This window comes from Antedon mediterranea, chromosome 1 (genome assembly GCF_964355755.1).
Source record: "Antedon mediterranea chromosome 1, ecAntMedi1.1, whole genome shotgun sequence".
In the NCBI taxonomy this organism is placed as follows: Eukaryota; Metazoa; Echinodermata; class Crinoidea; order Comatulida; family Antedonidae; genus Antedon; species Antedon mediterranea.
This window is the reverse complement of record NC_092670.1, coordinates 11,242,949-11,262,481: the sequence shown is the minus strand read 5'-3', so window position 1 is coordinate 11,262,481 and position 19,533 is coordinate 11,242,949. Positions and strand designations below refer to the sequence as shown.

The window sequence follows — 19,533 nt, the reverse complement described above, 5'->3', positions numbered from 1 at the left end:
TTACATTGTTTACATGTTTACATGTTTACATGTTTACATGTTTGCATGTTTACATGTTTACATTGTTTACATGTTGACATTGTTTACATGTTGACATTGTTTACATGTTTACATTGTTTACATGTTTACATTGTTTACATGTTTACATGTTTGCATGTTTACATTGTTTGCATTGTTTACATGTTTACATTGTTTACATGTTTACATTGTTTGCATGTTTACGTTGTTTACATGTTTGCGTTGTTTACATTGTTTGCATGTTTACATTGTTTACATGTTTACATTGTTTGCATGTTTACGTTGTTTGCATGTTTACGTTGTTGGCATGTTTACATTGTTTACATGTTTGCATGTTTACATTGTTTACATTTTTACATTGTTTACATTGTTTGCATGTTTACATTGTTTGCATGTTTACATTGTTTGCATGTTTACATTGTTTACATGTTTACATTGTTTACATGTTTACATTGTTTACATTGTTTGCATGTTTACCTTGTTTACATGTTTACATTGTTTTCATGTTTACATTGTTGACATGTTTATATTGTTTACATGTGTACGTTGTTACATTGTTTACATGTGTACATTGTTTACATTTAAAACTGATGTTCACCAACTGAGATTTGCATACTTCTTTTTATATTTCAATAGAAAACTGGAAAAAAGGTAAAATTTAAAGATACATTATCTGGAAGCAACTGGGCTGAGAATATGCCTCATCTGCGACAGAGGCGACATTCTATTAGCAAGACATCGCTGATTGATCCTGAGCTCCACTATGAGAATGCTTCAAACGCCATACCTCTGTTTGAAGATAATTATGATAATGGTAAAGTATAAAGATCAGTTACTACTCTGACCTATTTGTATCTTTAGACTAATTTACTTGTCATCCAATTGTTTTTTATTATGTTATGTTTGTATAAGTTTAAGTATAATTACTACAATGTATTAGTTTTTAGTGTGTTCCTAGAATGACAGAGTTTTTTTTAAATTTTGGTATTTAAAAAAACCCTTAAAGGCCAGGTACGGGCAAAAAATTTCTATTGATCATACATTCCAATAATTATCGATCTATAGTTTCCCCTATGTTTCATAATTTTTTGGGATTTTATTTGTGTCACACAAGCTTGTTGAAAATAAGCACTTTCTTATCAGTGAGGGGATAGTTCAAATTACACAGTAAAATCTCTATTCTTTTGTACACAAATTTTGTAAATAAAGAGGCAATTTAAAAAGCTATGAAAACTAAACGGTGCGGTAAAAAATGTTATCAGATGACTAAATATAGGTAGTATAACTTGAATTTTACATTTCTGATATTTTTATTCAACTTTATATTTTTATTTTCATGCTATAGCAACAATTTATCCACCGTATATCCACCATCTTTTTTCACCTTCTAGGGAGTCACCAGACATGTTATTACATAGGTTAACTACCTAACTACTGAAAAAAGGTCTTCCTGGTTTTTATGGCAGAATATTGCCAAATTTTGTATTTTGACCATATTAAGGGAAATTCATGTTGTTTTGTCTTGATTTCTGTTACAAATATTTGATTTATGTACAATTTAAAATTCATGCCTGTACCTGAGCTTTAAAAACGGCTCTATCATAAATGTGAGGCTCCAGACTAAAATTGTTTGTCTTTAAAAATGTTGAAGCAATAGTATTAATTAATTATATTAAATTTGTGTGTTATATTTTACTATTTAAACTGACTGTATGGTTGTATAAATGAACTTGCAACTTGCAAGGCATTCACCAGACAACATATAATAGCCCTCCATTTCTGTATCCTGCAAGCTCAAGACCACTATATTTTATGATCAACTTGGGTTATAGAAAATTACATTTATTTTTAGAATGTTCTTAATTTATACAATTAAATCATTTTTTTTAATAGCAGCTGATGATGATGAGTATAGCTCAGTCAAAGGTTTTAAACAACTTCAGAAATGGAAATACAAACCAATTTATCTTGGAAATCTGACCCTTGGAGGTCAACTAGTTAAAGCCAATGCCAATTTCGGTTGCTTTATGACGGTTAATACCTCACGACACACAGAAGCAGATATACCACAAAACTTAAGGGTGAGTAGTAAATGCAAGCTAACGCCTCCCTTGAATACATCCTTGGAAGATAGTGGGGTAGATGGGCTAATAAACCATGCATGCATTATTTGATGTGTGTGGAAAACAAACAAACACTCAACAAACAATTCTCCCATCAGACCATGGGAATTTCATGTGGGATATAAAATGTATATTGGAATGTGAAATGTTTTTATTGTAGCATTTATTTGTATGTAAGGCATCCTGTATTGACATCACATGTGTCAATTTTTTTATGTTTTCTTTGTTTTTTTATATCTAAAACTAATGATTATTGTTACGTACATGCTCTGTATTATATGTTTGAAAAAACTTATGATTATGATATGATTCAAGATAAATTATAAATTTTTTCTACTGTCTTGTTTTAGGTACTGATGCGTCCAGTTTCTATAATAAAACCAGACATTGGTGTTATTCTTGAAGGGATGCTAATTTGCAATGGTTTTAATGAAGCAAAAACATTGGCAGACAAGATAACAACATTGGTAGATCGTCTTGAAATCCAGGTGTACATTAACTACATTAGTTTACAAACTGTACTTATTAAGAAAATATTGATCAAGACAATCGGTTGCACAATGTCAGCGGACACCATAACAACCCATTTATAGACGTTTCCCCTTCAACAATAATACAAATTTCAACGATGCAAATTTCAGTTATAATATAATCTAATATGTATATTTTATGTAGCTCCCTCACAGGCCAGAATATCATATCAACTTGGGAACTCTAAAACCAGCTTTAAGGCTAGCTGCTACCAGTCAACATGAGAGAGGATATGTACAGTTACCAGCTACAAATGACTTTTCAGTGACAAAAGGACTGCCTAATAGATCATCTCTTTCAGGTAAAGATATGTAGTAAGGGTAGAGTTGGTGAGAGATGTAATTGACTTTGAGGAGAGAAATAATAAATCAAATAAAAGATTACTTTGAGCTTATAGTTGAGATTAGATACTATCTTTTTTTTCATGTATAGATATGTAGTATGTGTTAGAGATGTATTTGTCTTGAGGAGAGATAAATTAAATCAGAGATTAATTTAAACTTATAGTTGAGTTTAGATTCCAATGTGATCTCATAAACTGAATCAGAATGGTAGCTCTTCTTTAAAAAAAATGTGAAGTCTGTGAGACTGTGTGAAGACCCCAACAATGTTTATATTAAAAATAGTTGCCATTTGGTGATGTGATGGAGGTGATGTAAAGTGGATTGTAGTTTTTTTTTTTAAATTACATTGTTATTAACATTTTAGCACATTGCATGTATTTTGCTATTTGAGGTACATTCACACAATGAATATGAAAGTTTGCTGCCTCTATAGTCATCCTTGAAGTCTTTATTTATTGTTTAAAAGGTGGTTCAGTTGAATCAATAGACTACAGTAACTTTGAACAAAATGAAGACCAACACCAAGAAACAGCACTGGTTCACAGTTTGCAGATGTGTCTCACTCCACGTCTAACCAACATGCAAGAAACCCAGATTGTTAAGAACATACTCAGAAGTATCTTTCCCCAAAGTAGTCTGCCAAACTCAGCTAAGGAACATGATCCAGTGTTGATGGATGCTGTACAGAGTCAGTTTGTTGAAGATAAACTTCAAGCCACTCCACAACATGTGTCAAAGGTGAAAGAGCAGACCTTATTCCTTATGAAATATAAGCAATACAATAAATAAAGTATATAACAAAATATTATATTATATATTATTTAGCAATAAAATGTTTGATTTACAGTAACTAACAATTCATTTTTGTAATATATGAACATAATCCAAGGAGTTGAAAAATAGTACCTGAAATGGTACTGTATAATATTACATTGATGCCTAATGCTCTGTCTACACTATTAAACTAGTTTGACAAAAAAGTGTGATGTGCCTAAATATGGTAGTGATATTCCCAAATATGGTAGTGATATGACATCATCGTCTCCATATATGGGCACATCACATTTTTTTGTCACATAAAGTTTGATAGTGTAGACAGAGTTTAAGATATTATATAGATATGTATGTATTATAATACCACAGATAGAGTATTCTTTATGCCACTGGTTACTACTGATTTTTAATTTTAAGAGTTGTTATTATTGTAGTGATGATTTCTGGTCAAAGGAATCTGTGCAGTTATCACTTTTTTTTTTCTTTTGGCAGGTTTTAGAATTATACAAAAACCTACAGACATCCATTGGCACCATCTTGTTGGGTCCAGCTGGTTCAGGGAAAACAGTCTGTTATCAGATGCTAGCAAGAACGTTAAACAAGCTGCACAGTGAGTATACATCAAGTACACAGGAATCACACTATTCTACAAAAACTGAGGTGAGATTTGTTTACTTATTCTGCACTTTGTTTTAAGTTTAAAAAAAAGCTATTTTAGATTAGTATTGTGTTATATTTATGTACAGGAATCACTCAATAGTTATTCAGTTGACTTCTTTGTTTTCCTCTCTGATTGTTTTTTTTTTCATGATTGTCTTGTTTTCATTTCTTTTTTACTCTTTATGGAAGAAAGAAATGAAATTAGTATTATTGTTGCCTAAAAATCTTAAATTGAACATAAAAAACATATAGTAAATGTTAACTCTTCAACTTGATGCTAAATTTGTAATTATTGTATTGAATCAATTGAATCTGAAGTGTGTACATTGTATTTGAACATTTTAACTTTTTAATAATTTTATTATTTGTGTATTTTAATGTGAAGAGTCACTCGATTGTTTTTTCTTTACATTTAAGTATAAATCCTGCCTCATTGTTTTACATTTTATTCTGTTCATGTTTATGTTTGTCAGGTGAAATAATGATATAATATATGAGTTCTGTGTTTAATTCCTGACCATGTCAGACTAGGATGTAGGATGTGCCACTAGGCTTGTGACAGCCAGCAATAAGCAGGTATTTTTTCCCCTAATAAGTATATTATTTATTTTTAGGGCAAGATTTCTCCAGTATTACAGCGTTCCTCTACAATGGATCGGATCCTTCGTAAGGGTGAAGCAGTTTCAAGTTCATCCAATTATGCTTGCTATAACCCAGTGAACCTTACTGTTCTCTACGCATCCGTTCTTACAACTGAACAGGTAAATATTTAAAATAATTAAAAATTGCGTTAAAAAAACTTTTTAAAAACTGTGATGGTTCTGACCATCTCTGTGTATTCAGCTGTAGCCACTATGCTCTTGCGAATGTCTTGTACATTCACACATACACTCAACCATCTAATTAATATAAACAAGTATGGCAGTACCAGTGCCTGCAAAAAGATTTGTTTTCAAATTTTAAATAAAACCCAATTTGGAAGATTAAGTGTCTAAATTGTCATTATTAAGCCACCACAAAATGTGAAAGCATTTGGAGCACAAATTTGTGTAAAACAGTACTTTTATGATGATTTATTTAACAAGCTCACAGTTTTGTGGCCCAAGGGTATTGAACATTCAGAGTAGAAGCCAATCAGAACAGGATACATTTAAATCAGTCAAAGGGTTTGAAAATTCTTCAGATCATAAATGTCTTAAAGCACAACTTAAATCATTTCATAGTATTTTAATGTGTTTGTTATCATATTGAATCATTCCCAAGATGTCAACTTGACTTGTATTCTTGAAAAAAAAAGAACATTTTCTGTTTTTGTCTCTTCTTTACACTGCTGTACAAAATGTAGTCTATTTCGTAAGATAACGACATAAACTACATATGCCATTATTCCCCTCAAAAGGAAAATGAAATATTCCATGCGCCGTAGCTATGAGCAACCTCTTAACTTTATCTTCTTAATTTGTTTTAGATGCTTGGAAGCTATGATATTGAGAGGCAGTGTTGGAAAGATGGTGTGTTCACAAAATCACTTCGTGACAGCTCCACCACTTATGAAAGTGCCAAAATACTGACTTCCAAAGAAAAGAATGAAAATAAAAAAGTTAAAGGTTTACTTAACCCACCAAGTATCATTGATACCTGGATTATAATGGATGGTTCCATTGACCCAGAGTGGTCTGAAAGTCTAAATGCAATACTCACGGAAAATGGAACAATCAATTTAGGAAATGGGATAGCTATGAACAGAAGTGGTAGGTTTCCAATAATGTTTTCATTAGTTTTTACCTATAATATTACATAGCCTATCTAAACATGTGAATGAAATTGGTCGACTTGGCATCACCATTTCGAAGATCATAAAAGTTGTATCTCCCAAGGAGATGTTTATCTACTGAGTATTTTCATATAATTCTCCTGTCCCTGTCATTGTATATTTAAAATTCAGTGAAACCTCAAAATATGTTATAGATACTGAGTAATTTGAGTGTAATTTTTGTGTCCCCGTCATTGACATAAAATCCAGTGAAATCTTGAGGACTGTTATACCTACTGAGTAATTTTGACAGGACTGTGATTGGCTGATCATGGTAGACACAATACTCTGTATTGTTGCAGACATTGATTCGTTAATAATTTTATAATAATTATACTTCTGTTATTACATTTTTTCCTTCATTTTTTCTTTTGTAGATTCCACATCTATTTTGTTTGAAACTACAGACCTGTCTACAGCATCACCTGCAACGGTCGCTTGCTGTTCTATTGTACATTTCGGAATGGACATTGTCCAGTGGAGATCTATGATCGACTCGTGGCTTGGAGAAGCTAAATCTCATTGGGAACTTTCCAATGATTGGTAAACAAATGTCGTTCATAATTATATAGATTAATTATGATATTAGATTTGTATTCATTTTGATTACATTGCCATAAACTATAAAGTATCAAATTACTAGGGTTATTGTTTTATATCGATTGGCCAAGTGGTTAAGGCAAGGATTCGACTATTAGCTGTTCAATTGGCATGGATTCAAGACTCTCCTTGACCATATTTCTGGTGCTAGAACAAGTCTTCTTGGATAAAGACTTAAAACTGAAGGGTCTAGTTAACACATCTGGATTTGTTAAATAATAATAATAAAAAGAATTTATTGAATAATTGAGAACAGATAATTATGTCTGGATGACAATGTATTAATTTCAAGTTGATTTTGAATTTTTCTATGATTAGTTGATCAGCTAATATTTAATATAACACTTTAATTTTCTGTTTTCAGTCTTCAACTGTTAAAAGTGCATATTAATGATTTGTTCCCGTCAACAATTGAATTCATTACTGAACAATGTACACCAGCTTTGATGGCAAATCTTCAAAGTGAAGTAAAAACAAATAATAAGGTTGCTAGTGGTGTTCAGGAAGTGGCTTCCTTCATCCGCATCATGTCTGCTCTCTGTGATAGGCTCCTCTTAATCAATGAAGATGTATTTTCACCGGGATCAAGTGCTGGTATAAATACTTTATTCTAATTTTGTCAGTAATCGCAATATAGTATAATTCGAATAAAATCGAACAGAGAGTTTTCAGGATTTTTTAAAAAATACTACAGTAGTAGACTGCAATTAGTAAACTTCAAACTTTCTGTTTTTTTTACCGCAGTAATTCTGGTGCAGTTCCTACAATTTCGCTATTGATTTGCTACGAACCAGAACAATGAACAGATCAATCAATAGACACACGTCACAATATCTCTGCATGTGCACAATGAATTAGCTTGACATAGTTTGGTCGTCTGTCGCGCCCTCTCACCTGTATATACTTTAACTGTACTGTTTTTTTTTCAACTACTATAGATAACAAGCCATCACCTCAGGCCAGCAATGTTTCCTCAGATTTATCAGTCGCAAAGCTTACTCAAATCAGACAAGTATCTACAATGTTTGTGTACGCTTACATATGGGCATTTGGTGGTCATCTTAGCAGCAGGTTGGGCCTAGTTGGATTTTGTTTTGTTTAATTACAGGCTATTTACAAGCCTGTATTATGTTATCTAACTACAGCAGGAATATACAGTAGTATGTTTCTCAACAAAATATCATTTGCATGGCAAGCACGTATCTCACCATAAATATGAGATTGCTTAATATTGAGTGCATCAATTTTAGAATAGTGGGAAGTATTTGATGATGTTTTTGATCAAATTGTTCCAAACTATTATGTTAATTTTATGAGTGCTAAAGTTCATATTGTAAATTGTATTCTTCATCTAATTTTTATATATAATTTCTTCATAGTTGTGCAGATAAATTTGACGTATATGTTAGAAATCTTATGAGCAAGACAACACACACTATCTATATACCTAGCAGTGGGAGTGTGTTCAATTGGTGTATAGACTCAAGTCAAGCTGTTGTACATGACATCAGTGATCAAGTTTCTGAAAAAGTGAAAACCCTGCCCTCAAACTACACTATTATTCCTGAGGTATGCTTAAAAATTTTTTCTTTGAGGTTTAGTGATTGTGATACACAACTCAAGAAAAGATGCTGTGTTAAAAAAAATTTAAACATAAATGAATAATACCATTAATACTGTAACTAAAATGTTAACTGCTTTCTGAGTTTTAAACATTCATTCCGAATACTGACTACTCTGCACCTTTCCAAACAAAAAAAAATATTAACTCTTTTAAAACTATTCATCCAATTTTTTGTTTTTGTTTTACAGATTGAACGATATTTCAACCTGATTGATTTACTTGTGTCGTCCAACTATCATGTGATTTTAACTGGCCAACCAGGATGTGGCAAGACGTCACTAATTCAAGTAAGTGTCAAGACCATACATATAATAGTTGAAGGCTACTCATCAATGTTTTGCTGTTTCTATGATTTTATAAATATAACAGTATACATTTTCTTTTCGATTTCATTTGCAACAGTCACAGAAAAACCCCACAAACTTGATTTTTGTCTAGCCTTCAACTATTTTCTCTATGGTAGACTAATATAACAGCACTTTGCCCATCTTGTGTAGGAATTTTTCTATATTATGCAGTAATTAGTATAATTTGTATTTCAACCAATGGAGTGTATACAATTATAGTTTGTACGTATCAGACGGTTGGCAGATAAAATAGTTGTAATAGTTTGTAATTCCACGTATCAGATGATCACTTTGCCATTGACGGTTGTGGCAGATAAAATAGTTGTCTTCAAATTGGGCAGATGCATTTTAAAATTTGTAAAGTAATAGCAAATTATGTGCGCCGCTGCCAGACGACGTCACAGAAACACGAACAGCACAGTGAATCATGGTGGCAGCATAGTTATTGATGTGCAACATTAACATAAGAAGATTTTTTATCATTTTATTTGTCAATCAATATGTCATATATATGAGAGACTTACTCCAAAGCATCTTATCTTTTGATCTTTGTGCAATTTTTATGGTCATTTTAAGTTTAATGAATTATACAGTAATTGTTACTGTATCATAGGCCTTAATGTGTTTTTTCTTTGTTTAACTTTGTTTTATGTGAATTATCATTTTCATTTGTAAGCTCTTCATTTCAACTATGAGTTGTATTTTGAGTCTTTTTAAACCGATTAAATAAAAAATAAAAATAAAAATAACTTTCTATAAGAAAGACGGTAAAGTGAGCAAACCAATAGAACCCTTTAGTTTATAGTTATTTTTTTATTTTTTTATTTTATTCAGTCAAAACCAACAGCGATAAATACCGCCACTAACAGGTTTGAAACATAAAACATTAAATTTATGTTGTGCATGTTCTTAAAAGCCCTTAAAAAACAAATTTCCGATAAGGTTTACTATCTGAAAGGGTCGTGATTGTTTCAAAGTGGTGTGCCATAACTTTTGTGTATCTGCGACCTAGTAATATTACAAGGAATATTCACCACATTACAATATTCCTTCCAGAACGGCAACAACTTGTTAGTGATTTTGAAGTTCGGGAATCAAATAACAATAATATCATACAATACAATATACAATCTTGAAAACTCTCTTATGGTGCTCTTTTAACCATCATCACTGTCTTCTTGAGACTGTTGTTATTATTATAGAAATGATACCAGCTGATGCCTTTACTATCATCTGTACCTGGTGTAAGGTAAAGCCCATTCAGGTTTGAAGAAGCACAGTTATTGTACCACCAACCACCTTTGCATGCCTCAGCACAGTTAGCACTGTTCTTATCATTGTCTCTGTCTTTGGTTGAAAATTGTTGACCATTGTGGGATGCCAAAGAATCACCTAAACAAACAAAACATATCATCTTGAGTTTTAGTAATCTTATATTAAAAGTAAATTAATTTTCTTTTATTTTGTATAGAGCATGGTAATTAAGATACATGTTGGAAACCATAATATACCATTTGTAAATTATTTCAATTTGTTTCTTCACTAAACTGTAAATAGTGAATTCTTGTTTTCCTTAAATTGTAACGTACACTTTTTACAAAGATGATACTTTGGTTTAAAATGCTTTTAATAATATATATTATACTTATTTGATTATACTGTCAACTTCAACTAATTTTTGGGTTGGTCTGTTTATTTAAATATATTATATTTTGTTTGTAAAAGTAAAAAATCAAGCACCAGCTAAATGTATTGAATTACTGTACTAGTATATTTATATCGCAATCCATTATTACATCCACTATCTTGCCACCTCAGCCAAAAATAAATTATTTTAAACTTTTGTTTGTTTTGAAATAATTATGTTTGATTGAAGATACTAACCTGCAGTTCCTGTGTATCCACTGATTGTCAAAACATAGTTAGATTCCTCATCATCAATATGAAAGTGAGAATATCTTGCAATCTTCATTACATTTAAGTGGTCTGTCATCTCTATTAGAAGTTCAAAACTGCCATCAGATGTTATACGGTTGATCTGTTCATTACCAAGCCAGAAATTTGAGTTCACATTTCCAAAACCATCTTTGTATTCTGCCCAATTACGGTAGAAATCAACTGATCTATCTTCTCTTCTTTGTATCACCTGATGATAACCATAAACAGATGATACTTAATAATTAGTTTTATACTATCGTAAGCTAATCTATATACTACTTTAAACCTGGAAAAAACGTTACCAGTAATATTACTATAGAAAACATTTGTTAAAATGTATTTTTATTTTGTTTTGTTCTTGCCAGTTTTCAAACTTTAGTGTGGTTGGTCTTGTATCTAATGAATCTACTTCCTCTGGTAGCTCTTACAAATGTTGTGCAAATTATTCTTGTTGTGTGATGTTGTTTTTTCCCAATGAATAATAGCCTGTAACAATGCTGTATTAGATTTGCAATGAATATGGAGCCATGAAAATTCTGTGCACATTTTTCCCCGCTGATAAATTAGTGACAATACTTACTGTCCAGCCTCCAGCTTTCCTCTGCATGTCACAGTACACAGTAAACTCTGGTCTTCCATCATGTGGCTGTATCAAATAATCTTTACTAAGAGCATTTCGATTTTTTAGCTTAATTTCATCACAGTCTCGAAAAACTACAAACAATACAAAGTTTGATTGAAAAGAAAATATCTGATATTATTTAATTTTATACAATTGTCTTTTTATCCAAAATGTAATCTTTGAAAGTTGTTTCTCTTTATTTAATGAAAAACTCAAAGTTTATTAAAGACAACATACAGTAGTATTTAATAAGGCTTGCTCCTTAATATCAATTTGTGGAATTAACAAGAAATATTATTCCATAAAGACCTTATATCGACTTTGTAGTAAAACTTTCAACATTCATAATAGTCGACTTTGATAATTGCAATTCAATACAACAAAATTGAACAACATTTTGAGCCTAAAAAAACAAAAAAATTCTTAGAAAATTGTGGAAGTGACCATTTGAGTTTCAATGTATTCAACCACAAAAATGAAAGATTACACTTGAAACTTCTTTTCTTTTATAATATCATATAGTTGAACTATAATGTTTTTAAATTTACATCTCAGATAATTTTTCATTTTCCTTTATTATTTCTTAGATTCTTGTGCTGCTATGGATATATTATGTAATCATGGTATTCCAAATTAAAAATATGAATGAATTTCCCAAAATTGTTATTGTTTTTTATATACATTCTACTTACTGGGAAAAGGAAAAATTAGCTGACTACAGATAATGATAGCGGCCAGTGCAACCAACAAACAGAAAATTCCTTGTATAAATCCTGTAGAACAAATACACCATTCTTTTATTATCCCTTTTCTACGATTAAGTGGCTCCTTTGGGTTGAACTAAGTTGAAACAAAAAAGAAAGTAAGTCATTACTATAAATCAAGTTTATTATATTTGTAAAGTTAGTTACCTCTGTAAGTTCCTATACACTTACTCTCTTAGTCGTCATAACAATGTAGTAATAACACGAGACGGGTTAACTCTATTTAACACAAACAACGGTGCCTTTATTATCGATATGGCGTGCTCGCAGCACAACAAAACCGCACACACTTTATGTGCTCTACAACCTTTTGACCTCTCGGTCGCCGTGTCTATAGACACTACATCCCTTCTTTTCTCATTTAAGATAACAACTAAAATTAACTAACATTAAAACTATAACATTAAAACTATAAACTTCTACTCTGTAACATCAGATTCATTTACTTTCTCATTACCCTTTTCAAACTCAATCTTTTTAAGGTCTTTTACATTTCTTCGTTTCTGTACCCCTTCATCGTTTTCGATCTGAACACTGTTTCCCTTCTTTTCTATTACACTATATGGCATCTCTCCATAAGTCGTACTCAACTTATTTTTCTTATCCTGTTTCACAAACACTTTATCTCCTTTCTTAATTTCTGATTCTTTCGATTTCTTTCTTTTATCCCAATATTCCTTCTGTTTTACTTTACTTTCATAATCCTTAACTCTAATATCATCATCGTTTGGGTCTCTCCCTTCATTACCCATCTCAGGCAACTTGGTCCTGAGTTGTCTACCATACATCAATTGTGCTGGACTTTCACCAGTAACACAGTGTGGTGTTGTTCTGTACGCCAACAGAAACTTATTAATCTCTCTCTTCCACACTTTCCCTTCGGCAGACATTGCTCTAATAGCTTTTAGGAGTGTTTTATTCTGCCTTTCGACTTCTCCGTTTGCTTGAGGAGAATAAGGTGTAGTTTTTCTGTGAGAAATTCCGTTCTCATTTACGAACCTCTTAAACTCATCACCTCTAAACTGAGGACCATTATCACTCACGATCATCTCTGGTAATCCGTGAGTTGTGAACCAATTATCTAAGGTCTCAATCACTTTCCCTGCTGTGGTTGAGTGTAGTACACCTACCTCAAACCATCTAGAATAATAGTCCACTGCTACTAATAAGCTTTCCCCTCCAGGAAACGGACCACACAAATCAATACCAATATGCTGCCATGGCTTCCGTGGCAGATCGGTTGGTTTCATTGGTTCAGGTCTACTTTGTCTATCGACTACCTGACAAGCCTGACACACTTTTACATAATTCTCAATTTCTCTATCGATTCCAGGCCACCAAACCTTTGTCCTTAATCTAGATTTACATTTTACTATGCCTTGGTGTCCCTCATGTGCCAAATTCAATACTTGTTTCCTTAACTCTTCTGGCACTACAATTCTATGTTGCCTTAAAATCAACTTCCCTATTACTGCTAGCTCCGTTCTTACATGTTTGAAGCTTTCTACTTTTGGATTTGACCAATTATTATTAGTGATTGCTTCCCTTAAGCATATCATTGTTTCGTCTTTCATTGAAACTTGTTCTATTTCTTTAGTGGTTAAGGCCATTGGTGTTGCACTCTTTGCAACAAAATATATATACTCTTCAGCTACATTTCTCTTAGACTCTACTACAAGTGGCAATCTTGAGAGGGCATCAGCAGCATTTAACCTTCCTGGTCTATAAATAACACTAAAAGTATACCGTTGTAATCTTAAAACCCAGCGTTCTATTCTCGCTGATGGTTTCGATCGTGCTGAGTAAATAACCTCTAACGGTTTATGATCTGTAATTAAATCAAACTTAATTCCGTACAGATACAAATGGAACCTCTCACATGCCCAAACTATCCCCAGGGCCTCTTTTTCTGTTTGGGAATACCTCCGTTCGACATCAGTTAGCGATCTACTGGCATACAACACAGGCTTAAACATGCCATCATCCTGTTTTTGTACTAGAATTGCCCCTACCCCAACTGGGCTAGCATCAGTTATAACTTGTGTTTTAGCCTTGTTATTGTAATATGCCATTGCTTCTGCACTTGTAAGTGCATTCTTCAGGTCATTTAAAGAATCATTTTGTTCTTTACCCCAGACCCAGGGTTGTTTTGCCCGTGTTAATCTTCGTAATGGTTCTTCCCTTGTTGAAAGATTATTTATATATCTTCCACAATACCCGACCAAACCTAAGAAACTTCTAACTTCCGCAACATTTGTCGGAACCTTTGCTTCTTTCACAGCAACTACTTTTTGTTTAGACACCTCTAATCCATCTTTGGACAATACATTTCCCATATAATCTAACTTATCTAGACCAAACTTGCATTTGTCCAAGTTTGCCGTTAACCCTCTTTCTCTTAATGTATTTAATACATTCTTTAGATTTACGTCATGCTCTTTCTGATTACAACCATACACCACTATGTCATCGGCAATTACCTTTACCCCTTTACATTTCGCCAGTACTTGTTCCATGATATGCTGGAACATTTCAGGGGCACTTGTAATACCGAACATGAGACGTTTAAACCTAAATAACCCACAATGTGTTATGAATGTAGTTATGTCACGTGACTTATCATCCAGTTCAATTTGGTGGAACCCCCATTTAAGATCTATTTTCGAGAATAGTGTGGCTCCATTCATGTCATGTAAAACTTCTTCAATCGTCGGTATGGGATATCTAACCCTCATTATGGCCTCATTTGCCCTACGCATATCTATACACATTCTCAAATCATCACTATTTTTCTTAGGTACAAAAACTGGTGATGATATCCACGATGTGGGACCCTGTACCGGCTCTATTATGTCATGATCTAACAACTCATTTAACTTTCTTTCTACTGCATTTCTTAAGTTAAAAGGAATTCTTCTTTGTGGTTGAACTATGGGCTGTACCTTATCATCAATATGTATCTTTAATTCATAATTCTTTAATTTACCAACTCCGGTAAAGACATCCTTGTATTCGTTAAACAACTGATCATTTTTGTCATTGACTTGGACATTACACAACATATCTATCTTTAATATGTTAAGATCACTTGCACCTCTATACCCAAGGATTGTACAACATTCCTTATTATCAATTACCACAAATGTTGTATTTATACCTTTTTTTCCATAATGCACATAGGCATCAAACTCTCCTTTTACTCTTAATGGTTCTTTTGATCCATAAGTATACACTTTCATCTTGCTAGGCCTAATCTTTATGTTTAATTCTCTAGCAATATCATAATTAATAATATTTACACTGGCTCCTGAATCAATCAAACACCTTACATCTTTACCTTTAACATTTACAGTACACAATGGTTTAGTATCTTTTGTTTTTATAACAAATAAAGTCTCAGAGTTATCAGTATCACTATCAGAACTACTGTTCGTCGTGGTTTGATACACTTTTCTTGGTTTAGACTTTCTTGAGTGATTACTTGGTTTTTTTTGACTGGCACACTACCGCAAAATGTCCAGATTTTCCGCAATTATGACATTTCTTGTTATTCACAACACTACAAGTTTTAGCTATGTGACCTGGTTTGCCACAACGATAACACGTCTTATCTCCTCCACTCGAGCTCGAAGCACTACTGTAACTTTTCTTAGACTCCGCCCACTTTTTTCGGTTACTATCGCGAATTGCTTCGCGGCGGTTGTTTTGACTAATCACGTACGCGCCTTCGACGCTACCTTGTTGTTGTTGCGTGGTCTGTAATCTCGAAGCTTCCATTTGATGTGCCTGCGTGTCCGCTAGCTCATGTGCCCGTGCTATTTCTAACGCTTTGTCTAATGTTAATTTTTCCTCTCTAAGCAATCTAATTCTCAACTTCTTTGATCTACACTTTTCAATTATTTGATCTCTTATCATATCTTTTTCTAGTTCAGTTTCGTACTCACATGTTTTTATCAATTTCTTCAGGCGTGTAGCAAAACTGTCCATCGTTTCCCCGTTCTCCTGCACAGCTTGTCGATAAACATGCCTTTCAAATGCAACATTTTTCTTCGGCAAAAAATAAGCATTTAGCGCTTCGATTGCTTTTTCATAAGTGTCATCTTCCTTTGTTAACGTTTCAAATAACTCCTGTACTCCTTCCCCTGCTGTATGTAATAATATAGCCTTCTTTTGCTGGTTGTTTTTGACGTTGCTTGCAACTATGTACAACTCAAAAGATTTCCGCCATTTTTCCCAACGTTGTCCGAGGGCTTGGCTGTCCGTCGTATCAAAACCGGCAATTGGGCTTACCTGAAAAGCCATTCTATAAATTTATCCTCGTCGCCACTGTAAAGTTAGTTACCTCTGTAAGTTCCTATACACTTACTCTCTTAGTCGTCATAACAATGTAGTAATAACACGAGACGGGTTAACTCTATTTAACACAAACAACGGTGCCTTTATTATCGATATGGCGTGCTCGCAGCACAACAAAACCGCACACACTTTATGTGCTCTACAACCTTTTGACCTCTCGGTCGCCGTGTCTATAGACACTACAATATTTGATACACAAGAAATATAATGATTATAATTATTTTAAATGATAAATGTTTTTTTATTAATTTAGATATGAATACATTTAAACTCCTGCTTCATTGTATTGTCAGACAAATTATTTAGAAAGAAGATGGGAAAATGATCAGATATATCTAAATTTTAGAGAGAGATTTTATCGATTGGGTTGAAGTCATTGTGGTAAGTGTGTAGGTTTAAACAAAGTTGACCTACTGATAAATTTAGATGTTTGAATTGCAGTTTAGTAGATCAATATTGAAATCCCTGCAGTTTGTTTTCATTATGGATAATTTTAGAAATTTTATTTATTTTTTATTTATTCAGGTATATAAAAAAACATTACAAAAAGCAGAACAAGTGAAATTATTGTAGTACATATTGTAAAAAGCTAAACATCACAGAAAAAAACAGATTCATGACGAAAAAAAATACATAAAAATTAACAATATGCATAAAAAATATATTAAATATACTGTATATTAAGAAATAGTAGTTAATGTTAATTCAGGGTTTCGGTACATTACAGAAATATTTTTTGTCTGGGGTTTAATTTTAATAAAATAGATTCAGAATTGTTGGAATAATAGAAGAAAGATCATTATGCAATATGTATTGATGTGTCTGATCTAGATATACTATATGGCTATGCCACCTCCAGGCCTATCAGTTCTTTTGTTCTCAGTATAACTGACAATCTATGTAGAGGTTTCTGCTACGGAATGTAGGCTTTTTCTCCTCACTGTACACCTTGATCAGCATATCTCAATGCTTTGTTTTTTAAGTAAATATATCGCACATTTAAAGTCATGTGACAAAAATGGGCTGTTTTTAACAACATCTTCACAGTGTTGTAGATGATGGATACATTTTAATAGCAACTATGAAATTGAAAGATCTAGAATAGCATTCAAACTTGTTAATTTGGTTTTTGAGTTAGATTCACTGGTTTCAACAGTAGAAGTAGTTTAATTAATTAATTAAAAGTTATAATATCTACCTGATTTTCCAGGTTTGCTAGTGAATTAATTATTTGAGTTTGCTTAGATCCCATGTTGTCTATTCTCTTTAGGATGTCTCGTTGATCTTTCAGCACAGAGTCCAGCTTCCCCTGAATTCCACATAATTCAGTTGATAGCTTTTGAAATTTGCACCAACCAGATTCATCCACCGTGTCATGTTTGGCTACATTCTTGGGCTCCTTTTTCACCATAATCGACTTGAAAGGTCGTCAGCGAATAAGTGTAGTGACAAGAGTTAAAAGGACCAAAAAATAATCACTTAGCTTATAGAAAAATGTGACAAAACATAGATTAAATTCAGTTTTAGATGGAGCAAGTCAACTAACGTCTGTTCAGTCACAATTCATTGCTAAAAATTGTGAATGCATACATTGTTGAAGTTCATCAAATGCTTTTAGTTTCAAATAGAAGTGTAATTCTCACAACTGGTTCAATATTCCCTACACACAAAATGTATTATCACAGGTCTCACAATGTATTGGGACACCTCTCTATTGATTTGTTTGGGAACAACCCAGATGTTATTCTATATCAGTTCATTGAGCTGTTAAATACACATCATGTACTAGAATACAGAATAAAGCCTTGTATTCTGTTCATATAAAATGTATTAAATGCATGTATGTTTGTTATCTCAAACTTCTGTGACAGGAAACTTAGTGAGAAAAGAGCTTTCAAACAGACAGTTGTCTTTTACAATAATGTACTTTCAGGTTCTCCCATCACTTCTTTTAAGGAGTTGTGATTGTTATGTGTTCTACCATTATTGTAATATAGTGTTATGAGGTTTCTGACTTGTAAAGAGGACTCTACTCGCTGGACTGTAGTAACACATATATTGCTTATTCAATAATACGTTGTATACTCAATACAAAACAATATAGAAACAGGAACAGAGGATACAGTGATGCTGTCGGTGAGGTGTGAGGTGTGTAGGTCTGCTTCTGGAGAAGTGGCTGTGAGGTGTGTCTGGGCTCTTCTAAAACTTGGGGGTATATCGGCTCAGTTCATTAGCATATGTCCATATGTCATTACGTCATTTCTGGAGCTAATAATTGGTCCTAAGTTGATCCAGGGGTGTTTAAGTGGAAATGATTGATCTTATCTGGGGAGGTTACAATGATGAATTGGCCCTGTCGAATCTTTGCTTAAATTTGTCAATATCTAATTGTTTTACGATGGGAACGGTTAAGGAGGTCAAAACTGTTTACTTTTGGGATTTAATTATGAACTAAATGGACATTAAAACATCTGGATAATTTCTCCTCTGGTCTTTCTGGGCCAAGTTCGTGAACTTAGTTGAATTCTAATACAAAGGTTGATTTCTAAATTATAAATGTATATCATTATATTACATTATTTTATGTCGATTGCATTATGATTCTTCTGCCCAGTGAGTTATTGTTTTGCTTGCTGAAGATGTTATTTAGTATTTCTATGCTGTTAAACTCCTGGCATGGGAACCCTGGATATTGCCTATTTTATGACATCCAATTATTTTGGGATTTTTCACGCTGCTGCTCTAGCCCGCTACGTCCCATTAGGACTACTCAATCAGAAGCTAAAGCAAGCAGCAGTTATAGTTCTAAGGACAGACAGTTTTGTGAAAATGGAAACTCCACTATAATTTATTGATTCCAGCTGCTACAGTAGACCCAAAAAACGTCTGGGAAAGAGTCTATTAGGACATGTCATGCTAAAATTACAAATCCCTAAGCATTATTTTCTGGTATATTCACTGTCAGATATTCATTGAATTATTATCCAAACAGTCCATTAAAGTTTGTGTTTGTAATAGG

At 32.8% G+C, this 19,533-nt stretch overlaps 2 protein-coding genes across 2 annotated transcripts in view; one reads left to right on the top strand and one right to left on the bottom strand.

The window, feature by feature from the left end:
• The window catches only part of LOC140041517 (dynein heavy chain domain-containing protein 1-like), a 131,686-nt gene that overhangs the window by 24,406 nt on the left and 87,747 nt on the right, over window positions 1–19,533 (top strand). Inside the window, exons 37-49 of the mRNA XM_072087641.1 lie at window positions 655–832; window positions 1,912–2,099; window positions 2,492–2,629; window positions 2,817–2,973; window positions 3,483–3,754; window positions 4,283–4,450; window positions 5,065–5,211; window positions 5,919–6,201; window positions 6,641–6,806; window positions 7,228–7,457; window positions 7,802–7,934; window positions 8,243–8,432; window positions 8,676–8,774. Coding sequence (XP_071943742.1) covers window positions 655–832; window positions 1,912–2,099; window positions 2,492–2,629; window positions 2,817–2,973; window positions 3,483–3,754; window positions 4,283–4,450; window positions 5,065–5,211; window positions 5,919–6,201; window positions 6,641–6,806; window positions 7,228–7,457; window positions 7,802–7,934; window positions 8,243–8,432; window positions 8,676–8,774 — 2,349 coding nt within the window. The remainder of the gene's footprint in view (window positions 1–654; window positions 833–1,911; window positions 2,100–2,491; window positions 2,630–2,816; window positions 2,974–3,482; window positions 3,755–4,282; window positions 4,451–5,064; window positions 5,212–5,918; window positions 6,202–6,640; window positions 6,807–7,227; window positions 7,458–7,801; window positions 7,935–8,242; window positions 8,433–8,675; window positions 8,775–19,533) is intronic.
• LOC140046440 (fibrinogen-like protein A) lies at window positions 9,519–18,164 on the bottom strand. The gene is made up of 5 exons (XM_072091087.1): window positions 17,713–18,164; window positions 12,087–12,234; window positions 11,353–11,486; window positions 10,719–10,980; window positions 9,519–10,226 (listed from the first exon to the last, which is right to left on the bottom strand). The coding sequence occupies exons 1-5, from the start codon at window positions 17,923–17,925 to the stop codon at window positions 9,979–9,981; spliced, it is 1,005 nt and encodes a 334-aa protein (XP_071947188.1). The 5' UTR covers window positions 17,926–18,164; the 3' UTR covers window positions 9,519–9,978.

Excerpts from the sequence above, each read along its gene's own strand:
- LOC140046440 (XM_072091087.1), bottom strand. The coding sequence starts at position 17,925 with ATGGTGAAAAAGGAGCCCAAGAATGTAGCCAAACATGACACGGTGGAT. Across the intron at positions 10,981-11,352 it reads GGAAAGCTGGAGGCTGGACA|GTGATACAAAGAAGAGAAGA; the intron begins GTAAGTATTGTC and ends GGTTATCATCAG. Across the intron at positions 10,227-10,718 it reads TGGATACACAGGAACTGCAG|GTGATTCTTTGGCATCCCAC; the intron begins GTTAGTATCTTC and ends TTGTTTGTTTAG.